The 20,233-nt window shown below is 45.0% G+C and overlaps 2 protein-coding genes across 4 annotated transcripts; one reads left to right on the top strand and one right to left on the bottom strand.

Annotated features, from left to right (window-relative positions):
• Nucleotides 1-4,123: 4,123 nt before the first annotated feature.
• On the bottom strand, nt 4,124-9,554 carry FBXO45 (F-box protein 45). Its single transcript, XM_086754381.1, has 3 exons — nt 9,239-9,554; nt 8,686-9,042; nt 4,124-6,715 (listed from the first exon to the last, which is right to left on the bottom strand). The coding sequence occupies exons 1-3, from the start codon at nt 9,497-9,499 to the stop codon at nt 6,530-6,532; spliced, it is 804 nt and encodes a 267-aa protein (XP_086610507.1). The 5' UTR covers nt 9,500-9,554; the 3' UTR covers nt 4,124-6,529.
• WDR53 (WD repeat domain 53) lies at nt 9,272-15,422 on the top strand. Of its 3 annotated transcripts, none has more exons than XM_086754379.1 (3): nt 9,272-9,406; nt 11,277-11,768; nt 14,114-15,422. In XM_086754379.1, the coding sequence occupies exons 2-3, from the start codon at nt 11,292-11,294 to the stop codon at nt 14,699-14,701; spliced, it is 1,065 nt and encodes a 354-aa protein (XP_086610505.1). In that variant the 5' UTR covers nt 9,272-9,406; nt 11,277-11,291; the 3' UTR covers nt 14,702-15,422. The 3 variants fall into 3 exon arrangements, with proteins under 3 accessions (XP_086610505.1, XP_086610504.1, XP_086610506.1); XM_086754378.1 differs by lacking the exon at nt 9,272-9,406 and adding an exon at nt 9,873-10,014; XM_086754380.1 differs by lacking the exon at nt 9,272-9,406 and adding an exon at nt 9,873-9,912.
• The last annotated feature ends 4,811 nt before the right edge of the window (nt 15,423-20,233 follow it).

Consider the following 20,233-nt stretch of genomic DNA (forward strand, 5'->3'; position numbering starts at 1 on the left):
GTCACCAAAGCCTTTCTTGCAGCCGAAGCTGCAGCCAGCAGTTTGTTACATGTAATCCCGTGCCATGGAGGTTTTGCGGATGCAAAACAGTCCAGATCCCGCTCGCTCTCAGACTTAACGCCTTATCGAGCTATGGAGAGCCTAGGGAAGGTCGTACACACAGCACGCACTCACCTGCTTGAGCTGAAGACAGGTCTGTGCTTCCCGATATTGAGAAGGTTTTGAATTGCCTCAGTTTTCAACTCACCTGCTGCAAACCGAAGCTAATGGACTGCTTTAAACGAAGGCATCAGGAAGGAAGGACGCCAGTGTGCCTTGCTGCAGGTAGGTAACCGAGCTCGAGGGTTTGCAGAAGAATGCCATTTTGTAGCTGTTGCATTCAAGCTGTTGTACGACAGCTGTTCTCACATCTGTCCCTGGCTTTGTAGCGTGCCTCTAAAGACGCACAGGCTGCACTGTGCAAACGAGAGCACGCTCACAGGCTGAAATCAGAAGTTCAAGAAAGCCCAATGAATTTTTTTTAAAAAATATATATATATCACTTCGCAAAAGATACAGCGAAACATTTGGGGTTATAGTGCCCGTCCTGAGCAATAAACCACTGTAGCTTTTAAAGGTCACGCGTTGCGGGCTGGTCACTCGTTCACACGCACGGCTCCTGCTGTTTCTGAGTAAAACTGCCGCAGGTTTAGCTGCGGACACCGGGAGCTCTCAAGAAGATCAGACACTACACAAAATACAAGGCAAGGTTATACCTTCACGCTTTTCCCCATTCAGACATTGCCTGCAGGTCAATATATATAGCTTTTAACATAGGTAGAACAATGCAGATTAAAGAGACAAATAAATCAAGCAAACATGAAACAGCTCCAGCCAGCTCACAACAAATCTGCAAGAGCAGGCGTGGAAGGAAAACGACACTCTTGTTTGTTGAGCTGGTAAAATTGCAGAAGAATAAACAACACTTGCAATATACAATGAGTTTTATTTTAAAATCCCTTTTCAACCACATTGGTATATATTTTTAAATTATTTTCTTTTTTTATGACATCACTATTTCCTGATCACAAATGCCCAAGGGGAAGAAAAGCAAGTCTGGGAAAAAGTAGACTGATGAGTGCTGACTACAGGTACGTTCTCCCATCCCATGGCACCAGTGACATTTCGTCTGAGCCTCTGAAGTCCCTTCCTGTCTTTTAAGGTAATCGCGGCATCTCAGCTCAGTTCACTGTCACTGAAAATAATTTTCTGAACTGCAAAGATTTGCTCAGCCAAGCTTCTGGATCAAGGGTTCAAATAATTGTAAAAATTTTATGTCCATTATCCACTTCTCCATGATCATCTGTTTTGTTGAGGTTTTTTTGTTTGGTTTTTTTTTTTTTTTTTTTTTTTTTAAGAGCAAGAAGGAAATGCTAACAGAGAAGGTTCCACATTAAACATTTATTTTGCACACCACTCAGGAAATTCAAAGTCCAAGCTCCCCCAGCGCTGTTAACTTTGCCCTCTTGTGGGGAGGTGTGAGAATTGATTGGGAAGTCACACAACACGTACGGCACCATACAGCAGTGTGAAAAAAGCTGCTTAACTGATAAATTCGCAGGTTCAGCAGCACTTCAGGAAAAGCGTTCTGTATTTATTTACCACTTAATTAATTTTCCTTTCAATCGAATTATACCTTAGTGGGAGGTGGTCTACTATCACTTACAGAAATCGAACACGTCATACTCCCAACCATTTAAAAACCTGTTTTCTAAATGTAGAAAGAATCCTAGGGCAGATTTCAATAATGCAGTTTTCTGGCTTGTCCTGGTTTTGGCAGGGATGGAGTTAATTTTTCCTCTCAGTAGCTGGTATGTTTTGGATTTTGTGTGTGAAGAATGTTCATAAACACCCTGATGATACCAGTTGTTGTGAATGAGACCAAGGACACCGTCCTGCTTTCCAAGTCTCGCTAATTTGCAGATGCAGGAAGCTGGGAGAAAGACAGACAGCATAATTGATCCAAACTGGCCAAAGAGAGGATTCCATGCCATAAACGTCATGCTCAGTATATAAGTGGGGGCAGGCCAGGATGGGTATCTGCCTTCCTGGCATCCATCTTTGCTCCTCGTTTTGCTGGCATCGTTCCCTCTACCTTGCTGGCTCCCTTTTGCTCCTTTGCTTGCTGCTCGGTTTTGTTTCTGTGATCGCTGCTCGGGACAGGCTGTATCGGTCATTGGGACATCGGGTGGTGAGAAAACATATATTGTTCACTTTGTATATTTTTAATATCCTTATATTCTCTTATTATTGTAGTTTTCCCTTTTATTTTAGTAAACTGTCTTCATCTCAACCCACGAGTTCTCCTTCCTTCCCAATTCTCTCCCCCATCCCCCTGGGGAGGGGGAGAGTGAGCGAGAAACTGTGTGGTGATTTGGGCTAAACCATCACATGGCTACAGATTTCACCAAATTATCCGTATTGTGCAAGAGCTGGCACTGTTCCAGAGAAGAGCAGCACATATAGCACTTACAGCTGCGCTCCTGCCAGCGTCGGAAGATACTTGTAAGGTATAAAGGTTTAGCTAGAACTGACACGTCAGTATTGAAATAGACAAGTTCAGGAATAACCAAGGGCAGGTTACCTCTCAAATACTTAGAGAAAATAAGTTTTGTATGATCCAACTGTTATCAGGCTGAGCGTTATTTTAATTCATCGCTGCTGTCATCATCCCAGTGAAAATGGAAAAAAAAAAAAAAAAAAAAAAAATAGAGGCAGCCATCTGGAAAACACACCCGCATGTTAAGGAAGTTTAAAAATGTAGATCATTGGTAAGCAGAGAGAAAAGCTAGTATGTTCCAACTTGCTATCGGATTCAGAGGCAGGCAGAGAAGAATCCAGCCACATCCAAGGCAGCAGAAGTTCAGCCTACAGGACCAGGGCCATCTGCTCCTGGCTAGTTCTGTCCCCTGAAACACAGCCAAAAGTACCAAAACCACATGCTATTTGCTAGAAGGCACACACGAGACTCCCAGAAATGCAGACTCACCACTGCATTTTAAGCGGGGAAAAAAACATTTTCAAGAAAATATCCCTACCAGGGTGGGCTTCCCATGACATTTTGATTTATTACTTAATTCCAGCAGCACCTCTGTCCTCTTATGGAAAACGAAGTCACACGATTGACTGCAGGCCAACACAAGCTACCACCACAGCCAAGAACAGGCTCTGTCCCGAAGCAAATGGCCATACTGAGCTCTTCACTTCCTCAGACATAGAAATGAGACCAGATCAGACAACCATTAAGCTCCCAACAGATTTCACAGCACACTTAAACCACAAGAAATTCTGACTTTTATTCAAATGATAGACAAAACGCTCACTTATAAAAAAAACTCTGGATGTCCTGCGGGATTCTGAAGCCTGTGAATCTGACTGATTTCTGTTATGGGAGCTATGAACAGCTGATGTTCTTCCTGACCAAATCACTAGTCAGGGTAGGGAAAATCCTTCAAGCAGCTGTTTGGCTGACTGTGAAGTACCTCAGGCTAGAATAAGTGATTCTACACTTTTGGTGAGCCACCATCAAACCTCTTTGCTCCTCAGAAGCTCACAGAGATGTTAGCCAAAAGCGTATTGCTTAAAAGCAAAGTCTTGATGGAGAGAGTTTGGGAAGTGCCTCAGAGCTCACAACCACAACAGAGTCTCGTACTTTTTCCTAAAATCACCTACCTCTTCCTAAAAGCACCATGAAATATTGAACTTCCATACGGAAAGCTAAAGAAACCAGGAGAAGCCAAGAAGCTGACCTGGGAAGGAGGCACCTCAGCACAGCAGGGCACCCACAGCAGTGAGCACAACATCTCAGTTCGAATCAAGAGACCTCCAGCAGTCAGGAAACCCTTTTCCCCACAGCGTCACGCATGTGAGCATCCCTGTTTTGGAGGATGCAATTTCCCAAGCACAGCTATTAGACCACCGAGTTTCCAAGTCCTCGTTAACCACTCATCAGATTCTCTCTTTTCCAGCAATCACCCAGCAAATCACACAGCCCCAACACCTCCATCTTCTTCGTACACCAAACTGCTACTCCATTTTTCCTGTCACCACGCCACAGATGTCATTACAGCAATCCACACCAATGTATCCTTCTGAATTATAGCAGAGTTTATTTTAATATTTTGTACAGCCAGCATTGGTCTCCAGGAATAAGTTATAATCTTAAATAAGTGAGTCCCCCTAAACCCACCCTTAAGGAATGTTCAGCTTTCAGCATTTCTAATTTAAAGTGTAATTATTTAAAGGGTAAGACGCAGTCTGAAGAATGGAAATCAATCCTAATTAGTGAATAAAACTCCTCCTCAGAAGTTCTCAGGGTTTACTTGTATCTAATTGGATTCATGAATGAGCACAGAGGTGACATCTTTCAGGACTGCACTGAGAATACATTCATCTCAGGGACAAATTTATCTTCTGAAATTGGACAGGTTGGTTTTTTTTTTTTTCTTTTTTCCCCCACTTCATGCCCCATGGTTCTGCTATGCAGATATACACTTTACAGTCCAGTACAGTCAATGCTTGTAACAGATTTTTCCAAAAGGTACTCGTATGCCCATCTCACTTCATTTATTTGGTTGTTCTCAGCACCACTTAAAACATCTTCATTTCTCACTGCTTACTTTGTTTCTTTAACGCAGCCAAGAGGAACAGACCTCAATATTGCCTTTAAGCAATAAACAACAAATAAAACAAATAAATACTTCTAAATCCTTTTAAATGGTAATAACGTACATACTCTGTTCCAGTGCAGAACTTGGTTACCTACTATGTAAAAAGCACTCCAAGGACAGCTTGCCAGCAGCAGACTAGGAGCCTCGCTCGCCTGCTTGCACCGCTCTCCTCGTATTACTCGAGTAATGGAGGGGGAAACTGAGCAACAGCCTAAGAGGAATTCCTCTCTCTTCGGTGCTCAGAGAATTGCCAGTGTCCAATATTAAGCAATTCACATTCCGTAGCGCAAATAAAGCAAAAAGAGGTTGTGTAGACATTTCTTCTTCCCTCTCTGAAAAGCATGCCCAACTCGGAAATAGTTCAGACAGCTCCGGGAAACACCAACCAAGAAGAAAGGAGAGCCAGGAGCTAGCCATAGGGCTTACAGATTGTAATGTCCCATTAAAAGGAGCCCTTCTGGGCTCCTAACAGACCTTTCGACCTTAGAGGAAAGCGGTTTCACCAGAAAGTCCCTCCTTACTACACCCCTCAGCTTTGGCCTGCGTATGCCAGCATGCCAACACACCAGGAGGGTTTGTGCACGGTTTTTAGAAAACCAGAGCAAGTGAAAAGCCCAAATATTGAACTCAATCCAGAATCCCCATCAATGGGTTGGTGAGAGTTTTGCTTGTCCTGACTGAAAACAGGCAGGTGAATATTCGGGTAGCGGGGTATTTTATTTAATTAAAGAAAGGTTCAGCCAAGCCTTAAAGCCTCATTAAGCCATTTAAGCCGAAAACAAGGTCTGGATTAAGAAACTGAATGCTCCTTCCTCATTATTTTGAAACACTTTGCAACAGTGATTAGAAAGTGTAAGAATGCTTTAGAAGTTTGTATTTTTCATGTTGAAAGGAAGACAAGCTCCCCATCATGCTTCATCTTCCTCTCCTAAAGGCATCTGCAAATTTTGGCTAAAGGAAATTCGTGGGGAAAACGTTTTGCTTTTCCTACAGAGAAGAAAACTGTTGCTAAAGCTATGGAAACTTTCACAGAAAATGACCCACTGTAGCACCGTACTCCACAAGAGCACCCCAAAATGCTTTACAATACAACAGAAGTAGTATGCTTACATGAACGCTATATACCTGTCTGAGGTATATTTTCTGATGCCACGTAGTGGGGCTTTTTTTTTCCCTTTAAGAAATTATGTCCCAGTTAGAATAAAGCAAACCCTTTCTTTTAACTGTTCTTTTCAACGTGTTCTATATATACAATCCTTAAAATACACTTAAAAATAGCTGCACACATTTTGTATCATTATACTAGAGAAGGGCAGTCCAGACAGACCATGCCTCTCAGTACGTTAAAAATTGTAAATAAAACCCAACCAGACTCGCTCTCCTCCGGCACCGACATTGGCCCAGAGGAGGGAAGGGAAGGAACAAGCAGTTTTAAAATGGGAGTCTTTCACAAAACACGCTACTTACAAATCTCAGGTTAATTTCCTCAAGCAGTTTTATATCAAATCCTTTCTTAAATATCTGAGGTCACGCACTGCCGTCTTAGCAATGAAATCTGTTGCAACATGCATGTGTCAGCTTCCCACTCAACCAACTGCAACCCTGAGGATTTTTCTGGCCTGGTAGAAAGAGGAAATGTAACACAATTCCTGAAGTATGGCTGGTCCTCCGTTTCAAAACTCTGTGTGATTCCCTCGATGGTTCTTGGACACACACCCACACTTTTTTGTTTTTCCTCTAATACACATTTCCCTCTAACCAACATGCAGATTTCTCCTCCCAGTCATCCACATCTCGACGTCCCAACGAAACGATCCACGTCATCCATCCAGAGGTTTTCCCAGGTAGACCAAAGTCACTTCTGTGTTACCATACACAGCAGACACTGCTGGATACAGGCAAACTTTTGGCAGTCCTCTGAAGGCAACTCCCAAGAATTCATAGCCCCTCTCAAAGGCTAATGTTTTGTCTTCCATGTCCAGGATAACTCGAATCCTTTCACCTATCTGGAAACAGAGACAGGAGAGGGGAATAAAATAAAATTAAAAAAAAAAAATACATAGAAAGAGTCAGCACATTTAAATGCAGATACAAAAATAAAGCACAGCCCACGTATAACGCAGCAGGTAATTTTAAAGCAAGGCTTTCCTGTTTCTCCTGATTGCATTACGTTTATGACGGGAATTTCTCAATTTCGCTCAAATGCTGAGTACCTCTGGTGCCTGTTTCCAGCGGGCAGCCTGCACCTAACCACCTACACAATAAATGGAACCCTTCTCACCTGAACCCTGCAAGAGCACCAAGAGTGAGCATATGACATATCACGTGCATGCTTCGGAATACTGCAAAGTTTTGGCAACTTTGTAATAGCCTCCAAGTTACCTGAACTCTGTATTCAGCTGTTGCTATCGCTGAGCAGGAATCGCTCTGCAAAGAGCAATTTTAAAGACAATGAACTTGCTTTAGAAAGGTAAGTGCCACACACAAAATATATCAGAACACACTACTACGCAGGTGCTGTCGCTGACAGAGGTATTCCCTCACTAAGGCAGAGGGAAATTCCAGTGCAAAGCTCAGGCAAAATAAGTGTGAAAAACCTAATATATATACACAAACACACACGAGTGAAACCAACACCGATCACAGCAAGAGACTCAGATCTAGGCATGCACAGTGCTCCCTGCATTTATCCAGTACACGTTATTTTAGACATAACTAGAAGTCCCAGTCACCAGCAGCAAACACAGCAGGATGCTGCACAAACTTCTGATTTTTCACCCGCCAGCCCCAGTGCTGGGGATTTCTTCCAGCCAACACATTTTTCTTGCAACCAACACTAACACACACATGTTTCCTTTAAGTATGTTATACTTATACTATACTATACTCACTGATTCGAGCTCCCACCAATTTTTACAGAGAAAGTAGCAACCACGTTCACCCTTGAGTCCCCACACGAGCTGGGGACGCTCAGCTTCAAAGCCTTTCCTCACTCTGTTACTGCAGAAAAGCCTAGACAAGGACAGCAGAAAGCGACCACAAAGGGTCAAGTCTGGAAAGCGCCAACCCAATTTGCATGCTAGGGAACAGGCAAATGGAAAGAGATCTAAATCTCTTTAATTACAGTAATTTTAGATATTATTCCCAAAATCAGCAGGAATAACCTTCAGACAGAGTTAAGTGCTTGGCAGTGAACTTTTACACAGAATTTCGGAATATCAGATCCAAGTTACTACAGAAATCTTCACCCAGAACTGAAATACTCGTAACAATGCCATAGCATTACAAGATGGAAATTATAGTGCATAAAGCTTAAGTTGTAAAGCGAAGAATTCCAGCACTCAAAATGCAGTTGTGCGAGCAGCCAGAAGAACAAAGGGGACAAAAAGGCGGAACGGCATTTGCTCTTTAATAAACCAAAATTATCTGAACATCACATCCCAACATCCCAGCCAAGGGATGTCACCTACGGGAACGCTGCCAGCGAGCAAACAAGCCGCACTCAGCACTGCTGCAGGTTTTTGCAGGAAGACTCTTACCCAAGTGCTAACCTCAGCTCACACTGCCATACAACAAAGGGGTAAAATACCACAGACATTCACCTTGCTATGGGGCAAGTCATTACTTCAGAAGGCTACAACAGTCTTGTCAGCTTTTCCTTCAAAAAGCAACACGGCATCTAAACAGACACCCGTGGTACATGCTTCGCACTCAGCATTTGAGATAAAAATGTAGAAACAACTGAGGGTCAGGTGCGCTGAACATCACACACAGGTATAGCCCGAAGACGCAGTAAGTGAAGGAGGAAAGGCCTCACTACACGGAATCATTTGCCTTCTGCAGGGAAGGCAGAGGGACCTTAAGGTGCACATTAAGGACCAATTCAGCAGACAGCCAGGACACGCAAGGGAGGCTCTTGACAGCCAGCTGCTGTCAGACACCTTGGAGCTTCCAGCTCGTGCCAAGTCCCACTCACCTGGTATTTGGGCGCGTTATTGCACTGGGGGAAACTGCCATTCACCTCTCCGTTATGCAGCAAGTTATTGTCCACCAGGTTCCAGCCCCAACTCTGGTCATCGCTCCCCAGCAAGGCCACGTAACCCTGGCACTGCATGGCTGCCCGCTTCGTGGCAATGCCGATGACGGCCACGGTGCCCAGCGGGCCTTCCCACCACACCTCCCAGGCGTGGCGGCCCTCACTGAAGCCGATCTTGGTCCGCGCTCCGTCCGTGCTCTGGGCGATAGGGTTGCGGTGCAGCGTGAAGCCGTTCTTCTTGATGTAGACGTTCCGCGAGCAGTCGTTGGTGCTGAAGGCGTGGTGGAAGGCACGGACCTAGGGGAGGAGAAGAAGGAGGGCGGAGGGGGGGAGGTGGAAGATAAAATCCTGACATGTTTTTCAGGCCCTCGCCTTGGTTTCCAACGGCGGGTGGGCCCAGCGGCCGGGGGGGTGTCCCAGAGGGGCTGGGGGAGTGCTGAGGGACTGGGGAGGGGTGTCCCTGAGGGGCTGGGGGGGGGGGCCCGGGGCTCACCTTGCCCTTGTAGGTGGGCACGTTGCAGAGGATGTCGGTGCGCAGGGCCTCCTCCGCCAAGCAGCGGGCCGCCAAGCTGCGCCACACCTCGCTGTTCTCGTCGCCGTGCAGGACGCGGTGCCACAGCTTACACACCAGCGCGCAGCTCCTCAGCTCCCGCAGCTCCAGGTAGGAGAAGACCAGCTCCAGCACCCGCCCCGGTAACCGCCAGCCCGGGCCTCCTGCCGCCGCCGCTCCCCCACCGCCGGGGCCCGCCGCCATCGCCTCCCTCCCCGAGACGCGCCCCGCGGGCGGCGGGCCGGGTCGCGGGGGCCGCGCTGCTCCTCTCCCCTCGCCGGCGACAGCGGTGGCGGCGGGCCCCGGGCCGAGCGCTCTGCTCTCCCCCCGCCCGCCGCCGCCGCCGCCGCCGCAGCCCGCCCAAGGCCCCTCACGGCGAGGGGGCGCGCGCGCCCGGCGCCGCCATCACAGCCGCGGGCAGCCCGCCCCGCCCGGCGCGCATGCGCAGGAGCGGCCGGCGGAGGTGAGGCGAGGCGGCGGCGCCGACCCCCTCCCCACGCCGCTGCTGCCGGTGATCCGGTGCGGGCCCGCCGCCGCCCCCTCGCCTCGGCTCCCGTAAAGGAACCGGTTTCGCCGGCGCGGTTTGTCTTCCTAAAAGGCGAGAGTTGGGCCTAGGGGTGCGAGGGGCTGCGGGACGGGAGGGGGCAGCCGGGAAAAAGTTCCCTGGGTTCCCGGAGTGCGGGGAGCGGCTGGCCGCGGGCTGCGCGCCCGGGTTGCGGGTAAGCTGTCTGGCGCTTTCTGTGGTTTTGTTTGCTCGGCAAGACTGACGTTTTCCTGGTGGGGTGAATGAATTCTAGCTGCTCTTTAGACCAGGCTGAACAAACATCACATGCAAAACATAACATGGTAAAAAAAAAAAAAAAAAAAAAAAACCCAAACGAAAACCCTTTATTGCCCAATTTCGCCGTAAAGCCGCAGGCGTCAAGGCAGCGCCGCGGGCACTGAAGCTGCTGCCGGGACAGCCGCAGCTCCGTCCCGCGTTGCCGCCTGCGCCCCTGCCCCGGCGTTGGTTCTGCTTTTCCTCGCAGCACGCTGGTCTCTCCAGAACTTGTTATGCTTTTGTGCTGCTCGCTTCTCCTGCCCCACTTGCTTCATTTTCTGCTGATTTGGTTCCTAAACAGTCCTGTTGCACAGGCTGCTGTGGGCGGTCACGCCAAGGAAAGGGCCCGGAGCATGGTGAGCTGGATGGATGCACTTTGAGGCCCAATTGAATGCTTTGCAAACCTCGTAACTACCTGCCTTACACTGGTAACGCTTATTTTAAAAAGATGCCATTGTTTATCTGTTTGTTACAGTGTTTACCAGTCACAAGAAAATTACCGTCACTTTGGGAACACTAAGTACATATATGCACAATAGTTTAAGATTTATTCACACAAATGTGTGCTTTTAAACCGTAATTAAGGCAGTCGCTTGCAGCATTAGTCAGTTTATCCTGCTCTCACCGGCGCAAGTTTCTTGCTCCAGGTGTTGCGAGACTGCTTTACGAATTGATGTTAGGTGCTGAGCCCCTGCACTTTGGCAGCTGGATGAAAGACGGATGTCTGCATCTGCTCCTACCCAGACTGAAATAATGGGACTTCTCTGCAGATGGACTTCAACAGTTTGCTGTCCACCGCTTGCTCCTTTCCAGTACATCCCATTAGGATCCGTGCCCCTGTTTTGTCAGGCACGCTATGTCCTTGTGCGCTGAGGAAGCAGCTCTCACCTAGGCAGCCACATCAGAGCAGCAGCTCTACTGCACGGGTACGCGTGCCAGCACCGCTGCCTTTCCACGCTGTTGTGGCCGATGCTGATGCTATTTGAGCCAAAGCTTCATTTGGGTACTGATCTGTAGAGGTGCCTACTTTAACTGCACGCTAGAGTTTCAAGTCATTTGCATTACAGTCAATGGGATGATCTTGCTGCTTCAATAAGCTTTCCGCTGTAATGTGACCAACACCAGCTCAAGTCAGGTTTTTTGTTTGTTTGTTTGTTTCAGAGGTGTCCCTGAAACATGGCAGTCAAATGGACTGGTGGACATTCGTCCTCTATATTGTGCTTGAATGTAAACACAGAAGGGCTGGTGGCTTCAGGTGCAGAGCAAGGTGAGCTCACGCTCTGGGATGGAAGAGGCACTCCAGCAGGACAGCTCCAGCTCCCGAAGGCAGACGACGTCACCTCCGTGGTGTTCTCTCCTCATCGTCCCACCACGCTGTACACTTCTCATGGAGAAACCATCAGTTTGCTGGATGTCCGATCCCTCAAGGAGCCCGTTGAACGCTTCCGTGTGAATGAGGAAGAGATCAACTGCCTCTCAGTGAACGAGACCGACAGTTTCTTGGCTGCGGCAGATGACTCGGGGACAATAAAGGTTATGGACTTGGAAAGCAAGAAAGTCAGCCGGTCCTTGAGACACTCAAACATCTGTTCCTCTGTTGTCTTTCGACCTCAGAGGCCTCAAAGCCTTGTTTCCTGTGGACTGGACATGCAGGTGATTTGCATACAAGTAGATGGTTATTGGAGAAGTGAAACAGTAACTACCCACCTGGGCAGCGAGGCGCCAGCAGACTTTCTCCAAGACTGAGGGTGTACAGCCTGTAAAGTAGTTTTGGCAGAGAAACTAAGTGTTGAGGCTGTTTGTGCCATTTTCTACTCGGCAGTTCCTCTCCCTGTTTTTATCTTCCTTAGTATTTACAACCTAAAGTGAGCAGGTCGAGGGGAGATCAGAATACGGTACAAAGCACACGCATTAGCCCCCTGTTGGACCTAAAAGCAGAAGTTAGCCCTAGCAATCAGTTATGGCTGCAGATGATAGTTAGGAAAATGCAAAATGCTTGAACCAGGCAGGATGCTAGCAAGAATACTTTACTACAGGTAGATAAGTATCTTTCCAAGTGGTACATATCACTGTAAGGACAAGTCATTTTTATAATTTATGCTTTGTTCTCATTAACCTCTTGGAAGCGTTAAATGTTCTTTGCCTTTTACGCTTCTCTGTCCTCATCAGGAGGAAACTTTGTCCTTTGCACGCCACTTGTGGAAGCATTGTGAGAAAAACTGTGCTAGGAGTTAATGGAGTCTTGAGTTAGGTTGCCAGGGCTGGCCACCCAGAACAGCTGTTTTTCAGTAATTTCTTTCCAGTGGGTGAGATCTGACCACATTCCTGGTTTAGCCCAAGATTAAAACTATCACTTCCACAAAGGTTTCTGTGGTTCTGGCGGTTTAGGGTGAAGTTTGCTTTGAGAGTCTTGAGCAGTTTCACTGTATGTTCTTAAAACCAAAGTTCATCAACACCCATTAGAACAAATACATTTTGATACTTAGTGTAAGTGCTCTTTTTCCATATTAAAGCCATGGATCATACAAATTCAGTAACTATATATATGCAAACGGGGGCTGATTGATGGAAGTCTGCCAGCTTTAGACTTTGCCAAATTTTCAGAAATTTTCCAAATTCTTTTTTGGATAAGTTACGAGCTCTGTGAGCATCAAAACATGTTCTGGGCTTGTGTGTCAAACCCTCAGTGAGGCCGTAGCTGATGAGAACTGAAATTTCTGTTGCTGGTGTTTTTTCAGAAGTGTCATGGAAGCATGGAAAATGCTGTGAGGACAGAAAATACTTAGTTGGCAGAAAACTTGTTAGCACTTGATGAATTAATAAAACTGTTGCAGTGCTGTCTGGTAAAAATGGGAGTATTTGCCTTAAGCAGTAGGACCCAGCCTCTCTGATTTACTCTGCTCTGCACAGTCATCGTGGAATGTCTTCCCATTCATCGGTAGCAAAGTAGTTTTAATGTAGCAGCAACAGCAGTCGCTAAAATGGAAAAGTGACAGGAACCAACATATTTTAGATGTCAATGTGATTTGGATTCCAGTAACACAGAGCCAGTGTGACAACTCTTTTGTGGCCCAAATTTAAAGACTCCTATACTTTCTACCAGAGATTACTAGTGGAGGAATATTTTTATTAATAACAAATTAAACCTTTGATTAAAAAAGTAAACAGCACACTAGTACTGTATTAGACGGACTTGTGCTTTCATATCTGTTGGCCTTGAAAATGCTTATCATCAATTCAGATCCTACAGAAGTACTGAGAAAAATATTTTTAACTGGCACAGTATAAATCTGTAGTCCTTGAATTGCTGTATGAGAGACGCAGGATTAATTTGAAGGCACAGTCATTGCTTCTTGAGGGGCTTGAGGATGGGTGGCATTTTAAGAGCAAGTCTAAAAGCACAACCTCCTCCCCACCTCATCAGGGAAAGCGTGCCCTGTCTCAATACGGTAATAGCACAAAGCAGATCTACTCACTGGATATTAAAAAAAAACCCATATATGTCTGTTTGAAAATGAGAGCCTGAACTACTATTTGCATTTTGCTGTTCCATCTTTCAAACGCATTCATGGAACTGATTATTTTAGGACAAGTACATAGCAGAGACAGAACTAAAATTTAGAATGATAATGATCTCTATTTACTGCTAGCGTTTCTGCATCCCTCCTTTTAAATAATTGATGTGCAGTATGTCATGATTACTACTGCTGAGATGAATGCAAAAGCATTTAGAACAGCTTTTGCATCCATTTCATGGTCTAACGCCTGAGTCATTAACTCTGGTGCATAGGGCAGTATGAGGGTTTGGAAAGCGTGCCGTAAAGATTTGCCGAATTTATCAGGTGAAGTTCAACCACTCCTCACAACGCATCTTACATCTCTTGCACTCATGTATAGCCTTTCTGTTAGAGTAAGAAATACGTTGTGTTTTTTGTTTTGTGAAAGATCTGATTTTACGTAAAATGAACAAATTATTGATTGGTGCTTTTTTTTTCAAGGTTATGCTGTGGAACCTGCAGAAAGCTCGCCCCTTGTGGACCACAAACCTGCAGGAGTGTGAAACGGAGGAAGATAGTCCACAGGCAGCTGGCCAGTTCTTCAACCCGCCGCTTGCACATTCCCTGTCTGTCGCATCGTGCGGCAACATCTTTGGCTGCGGAGCTCAAGACGGTAAAGTCAGAATATTCAGAGTCACCGGTGTAAAGTTTGAACGTGAGCTGGAGTTTCAAGGTCACAGCTTGGGGGTATCGCAGGTCCTCTTTATGCCAGGAGCGTACTGGTTGTTGACTGGAGGAAATGATGGGAAAGTGTTGCTCTGGGATGTCAGCAGTGACACTGGAAAGCAGCAGAAAAGTCCAGCAAAATCTCTGCACAGAAGGAAGGCCCAAGCACCTGCTTCCATGAGAAAAGATGGGAAGCTCAACAAAACGGCTTCAAATGAACATGGTGGAGTTTTACCAAAGCTAACTATTGAGCACGGAGAGAAGGTGAACTGGATCGCATGCGTGGAGATCAAAGGCTCCAAGAGAGTATTAGTTGCTGATCAGAGTAGCTCTATATCTGTATATCCATTGCTAGAATCTTAGACACTGAGATGTTTAAAGAAATTTGTGGGGGAAAAAACCACTTCTCAGAGCGTTTGAAATGAATCCAGTCACATCCGCTGACAGTGAACTGCACAGTGAAACCTGCTGCGTCCTTCGGAAGGGCAAGGGGTTTGCTGTGTACTCACACGAGTACTCATGATGTAACTGGCCTCGCGTTACATTTCCAACGGCTGTTAGTATTCACAGCAGCTGTTTTTTGCAGGGTGGCAGTTTGCTTCTTGAATTCAAGTGAAACGGGTTTCAGTAGACTTAGGGGTAATATTAGTTCATGACTAAGCTGACATAATTAAGATTGGAGGAAGAAATTCACACTAATGGGGACACCCACAATGCTAAATGAGGATGCAGCCCTAACAGAGATGTCGCTGTCTGAGCTCCTTGCGTTTTGAACTATGGCAGTGCTTTACATTACTCTCCCTATTAAACTGTGTCACAGTTAGCTTAAATTGGCCATAGTGGAAATGTACTCTTCATTAGTTTGTCAGCAGCTGCATGTAAGACTAGAGAAGCACCAACTAATGAGTAATCAAATTACTTTAACTGTCATTGTCAATTGGATTTTTTCACACTGCAGTGAGTGAAAGAGCAGGGGAAAATGTTAACATCTGTTTAATGGGTCAGCTGTCTTATGCACTTAGTTGTCTATCCCAGGGAAAATAACTATTACACGTGTCTTAATAAATGCTTTCTCTCTCACTAATCCCATGTGCTTATACTCATTCTAATGAGCCAAACTTACACAAAATGGTGTCAATAAGGGTATTGTATCCCCCATCACGGGGGGAACATAAAGGGCCAAATGCATGGCTCCTCCTTACCCAAATACTTCTACTGTCTTCCCAAAGCTTTAGAAACACAGCAGCTTGCTAGAAGCATCTTTTAATTTGCAAGGTGAACGTGGGGAGAATCTAACTAAGTGGGAATGCTGCAGCTCTTGATGTGTTCTATTCATGCCCATGGAATGGGCAAATAGTTAAGAGGAAAAAAAGTTGGGTTTTTTTTCAGGTTGTCGTTTTCACAAAACTGAACGCCTGGTACTGGCTGAAGACCTGCTTCACTGATGCGGGGTTTGTGCTGTTTGTTTCACTAGCTGTGCTGTTACCAGATGCACATTATCCACCTTCTTTTTTTCTTTTTGATGAAAAAAATTCCAGCTCTTATTTTGCGTATCCAGCTCCTGAAACGCATTAGCCAGTTGTGCTAGCTGTCCATCCTTTATGGAAGAGATTCCAAACATCTTGGTTTTGCTATCCTTCATTCTCAAAGCAGCTCCGTGCAACTTAATACAATTCATTCTCATCTGAATCTGATTTTACCGTCATACCTTAAAAAAAAAAAAAAAAAAAGGAATCTGTTTGTACAGCCTTTAACAGCAGGAGACTTTGGCCCAAGACACTAACTGGTGAGCAGGACAGCAAAATGAAGCCAAAACACAACCAAAAATAGCAGAATAATGTAGGTACTCCCTGTCATATCACCTCTAAATTTATTTTATGTGTGAAGACAGACAGAACCAGTGGGTCAGAGGGAGCAATCTGGATGTGTAGTTCCATATGTGATATGTTGATGAGCATGTATCTGTGTATCTTTGACCTATATTTGGAAATACAGTCTATAAAAAGCCTCGGTACAAACAACCTCTGGCAGGAGTCAGATCCCCTGTCCCTGTTGTAGCTGCCTGCTTCAGGAGGGAGGATCGAGCCCACTCCGGCTTTTATTTCTTCTCTTCGTGTTCTCCAGGAAGATGGCTAAAGCCAGCATCTCTCTGCGCTCCCTGAACGAGACGTTAAACAGGTCACTGAAGGGTTGTGCGAGCACTGCGCTAAGGGACAGGGAAGGACGAGGGGTGTAAGGGACTGGGCAGGGGAGAGGAGACAACGCTATCTGTTAGTGCAACAAACCTACACTTCCTTGGAAATTTTCATGGGTAACACGATGTAAGTACACATTGTGTGTACATGGGAAGGAAGCGGCTCGTGAATCTTCTGTTTCTCCTTTACTTGCTGGGGAGGGAAGTGGGACAGTGCCACAAGTTGCACGCTTTTGCGAACGCCATTCTGGTCAGCCTGCAAGCTGCTAGTCCTGGCAGTTTGCTGCCGGATTTGCGCAACTGCTCCATAAGCAAAGGCCTGTCACTGCATGAGGCGCTGCTGGGCGATTATGGGTAACGGGAAATTCAGGTTTGCGCTCTGCTCCAGTCCTGTTGTAAATGGGAGATTTGGGATGAACTTCTGAATGTGGGGAAAATGCCTCAGAGTTTGGTGGGTTCAAAGATAGGAAGTAAATGGTTATCACTAACAAAAAAAAAAACCTCGGGAATGGACCTTTCTTATAAGTTTAAAAAAAGAAAGTCAGTGTTGCTGAGGAATTGGGATGTAGGTGACGCTGATTCACCTTCCATTTTCAAAGCGTGTACTCAGAAGAGGAACGCTTGACTGACAGGCTCATTGGCTTCGTGTAAAATAATCTGGCCCAAGCTGCCCCTGCTGGCACCAGTCCACACGTTCAGCTGCAGTGCGACAGCACCGTTGCTGGTAGATGGTGTCTCTAACCAGCTGGGCAGACAACAATCACAAGATCAAATACAAGCCATGAGCACAGCTCTTCAGGAAAAAGAGCTGGAAAAGGATGTGAAATTCTCCACAGTTAGAGACAGGTGAAACAGTGTTCCCTCTCGGTGGTTTTTCACATATGGATTTTCATACACTACATTTAAAGGTACTGTGCAAATGGTATCAACCAAGAAATTTATCAGCCAACTTAGGTGTCATATATGTAACTCTGGTTTACCTGTAGTAAAAATGGTTACTGTGTATGGAGAGTATTACAGCTGATGGAATGCAGTACTTCTGTTTACGAAATTCATTATTATAGACTAACACTAGCTGGTAGGCTTGGTAAGAAACTGCTCCTCTGGTCAAGATACTAACATTGTTCATCAATGGCTTTTATGACTCTGATTCACACAACGGTAACTGGAGAAAAAAAAAAAATTAGAGACCTGACCAGAGAGAGAAACAAAAACATGGGAACCACTCCTGAAAGAAAAAGTGAAAATTAAGTCTGTGGGAAACCGATAGAAGAAGTGTGCATCTAACTGGTACCATGAAGTGAGTGCACAGGAAGAGCTGTGGAGAAGCGTGGGGGCTCTGCTTCGGCCTGGAAAATTAAACCCATGTGACAGCTCTAAAGTAATGAAAAATCTCATTTTCTGTAAATGCCTGAATAGCGGAAATAAGGTTACGCATACAGTCACACTTTCAGAAAAGCAGGAGTGCTAGATCTCTTACTGCAAATCTTGCGAGTGTCTTCTATATCCTCACAAGGAGAGAAAACTTCAAAAGCTTCCTGGTAAAGAATGGGGATGTGGTTTGTGCGTACGCTAGACAGACATTAGAGGTCACCAACTCAGTGCTAACTTCACTTACATTAACAGAGAAAGCATTTAGAGTTTGCGACTGAAATTAAAGCAGAAGGTTTAATCCATTCATCCTCATTTCATTCAGAACTTGGATCAGGAGACAGCAGCACCTATTAGAATTTACACAAAGCTGCAGAAGATTAGTTATGGAGAATTGATCGTACCACGGTGTAACCGCACAGACATTTTTAGAGCCAAAACTGGCAAATGCTGAAATGTTTGCTACAGATGCTTAAAAATGCACAAGAGTAATTTACAGACAGGCAATATGCCCCATCTCAAAAAAGTGCTGGGAAGACAAAACGGATCAAATATAAAGCATTAGACAAAAGGCTCCTGAAAAACAACCACAGCACTGACAGCAGCGTTAATGATGAGATCTTTGATAACTTTAGTATTATTTGTAGAAGAGAAGGCTCGCAAGAATGGGCCATTAGAAAGCTTATTTACCTCGATAAAAAGCTGCGAACAGGGAGCGATTCCCAGGCAAGTATTTCCCGCAGGACAGCGCTCATTATCCACTCAGCAAACCTTGAAGAATATACTCATTTTCTGGCAATTCCCCCCTCTCTTTAAAAGAGTGCTTGCACTATGTTATTGCTAAAACTGCTACTATTGGAGTTTCTGTGCTACCACATGGTGTTATCATATTAGATTGTTGTTCTCTGCTTATGCAGCTATAGGTGTGAAGTGGACCTGAAACTTATTCACAACAAATATGGACCCACCTCACCTCAGCTTACACACTTGCTCTCTCTGTGTTGACAGACTTGAGCCAGTCATGACACATCAACTCTTCCAGTTCTTATTAACATCTCCACATCACACAAGCTCAATTTTCCAGTTAAAATTCTATTTTAGTCCTAAAATTCTCATGGCAAGCCTACACACATACATACATTTAAATGGGGGAACCTCCTCCCCCCAAAAAAAAAATCAGTCCAGGAATGATGTGCAATATGAGGGATGATAATTAGTTGAAATCCAACACCCAGTAACAACTATGCCCAGTTTCAAAATCTCTCCTGTGACTCAGCAGGAGACAGGAGGCTCTGAGAAATAAAAATCTTGCTGAAGCAAGAGAAGACCTCCCAAATTAAGATCAGGATGTAAGAAGCTTTCAAAAGATTGCAAAGGAAGTCTCCTAGCCTCAGGAAACAACAGAAAATTGTTAGACAAGGATCTGCAGAAGCTGCCACACAGATAATGAACTAAGGTCAGGGAGACTTAGAAAAATATGCCACTGTAGATGCCTTTTTATTTTCTCCTCATGCAGGCCAACTGCAGACAATACCCGAAGCAGGAGAAGAGGAAGGCAGGTAGAGAGGGAGCTACTGTTAGTGAAGCAATGGTGTTCTTGGTCCTTTTCTTGCAACTGACAGGCTTTAAAATACTGTGGAGTATGTGCGAAAGAAAGGAAAACTATTCGTAAATTATTAAATTTGCTGTTTATATATACAATCTAAAATTAACCTCTGGTTTTTTTTTTGTTTGGGGGAGATGCTTTTTTTTTTTTTAATGTCATCACTTGAAAGCTACTGTATATTTTGTCCTTATAAAAAAGTCCAGCCAAAGATAAATGAAATAGAGCCACAATAAACAAAGTAAAGACCTTAATACAGTGTTTAACACAGGAAGGTCACAATTCAGAGTACGCTTCCCTAAACTTTGGAACAATACAATGATGATAGTAACAGAAGCAGTGGAGCAAACTGGGGATGAAGAAAGAGGGACTAAAGGAAAAAATGTAGGGTCTTGCCCGTAATAAAATTTAACAATGGCATAGTTTTCATTCAACTGACACAGCCCGAAGTTCTGCCAGTAAAATGCAAAGAAAAATCAGAAAAACATATGAGGAGTAGCTGATGCTCTGCTACTAAATCACTTCTTAGGTACATAGTACCAAGGTATTTGTTCAGTATTTAGGAAGGAACTTTGAATGATTCATATTTTGATAGCTTTGAGATCCTCAGGATTCTCAAGAACACACCTTGATGTAAATCAGCTAACTGAGGTAAATTTAGAGAAAACTGTTTTTATGAAAACCACTCCCAAAAGGATAGAAGCCTAGGGTACCCTGCTCCTTGAGT

This window comes from Chlamydotis macqueenii, chromosome 9 (assembly GCF_036417535.1).
Source record: "Chlamydotis macqueenii isolate bChlMac1 chromosome 9, bChlMac1.mat, whole genome shotgun sequence".
NCBI classification, from domain to species: domain Eukaryota; kingdom Metazoa; phylum Chordata; class Aves; order Otidiformes; family Otididae; genus Chlamydotis; species Chlamydotis macqueenii.

Bases quoted from the DNA above. Each gene is read 5' to 3' on its own strand.
- WDR53 (XM_086754379.1), top strand. From the start codon at position 11,292: ATGGCAGTCAAATGGACTGGTGGACATTCGTCCTCTATATTGTGCTTG. The intron at 11,769-14,113 runs GTGATTTGCATA...TTTTTTTTCAAG, and splicing joins CCTGTGGACTGGACATGCAG to GTTATGCTGTGGAACCTGCA.
- FBXO45 (XM_086754381.1), bottom strand. From the start codon at position 9,499: ATGGCGGCGGGCCCCGGCGGTGGGGGAGCGGCGGCGGCAGGAGGCCCG. The intron at 9,043-9,238 runs GTGAGCCCCGGG...CTCCTCCCCTAG, and splicing joins TGCCCACCTACAAGGGCAAG to GTCCGTGCCTTCCACCACGC. The intron at 6,716-8,685 runs GTGAGTGGGACT...CTCTGTTTCCAG, and splicing joins ATAACGCGCCCAAATACCAG to ATAGGTGAAAGGATTCGAGT.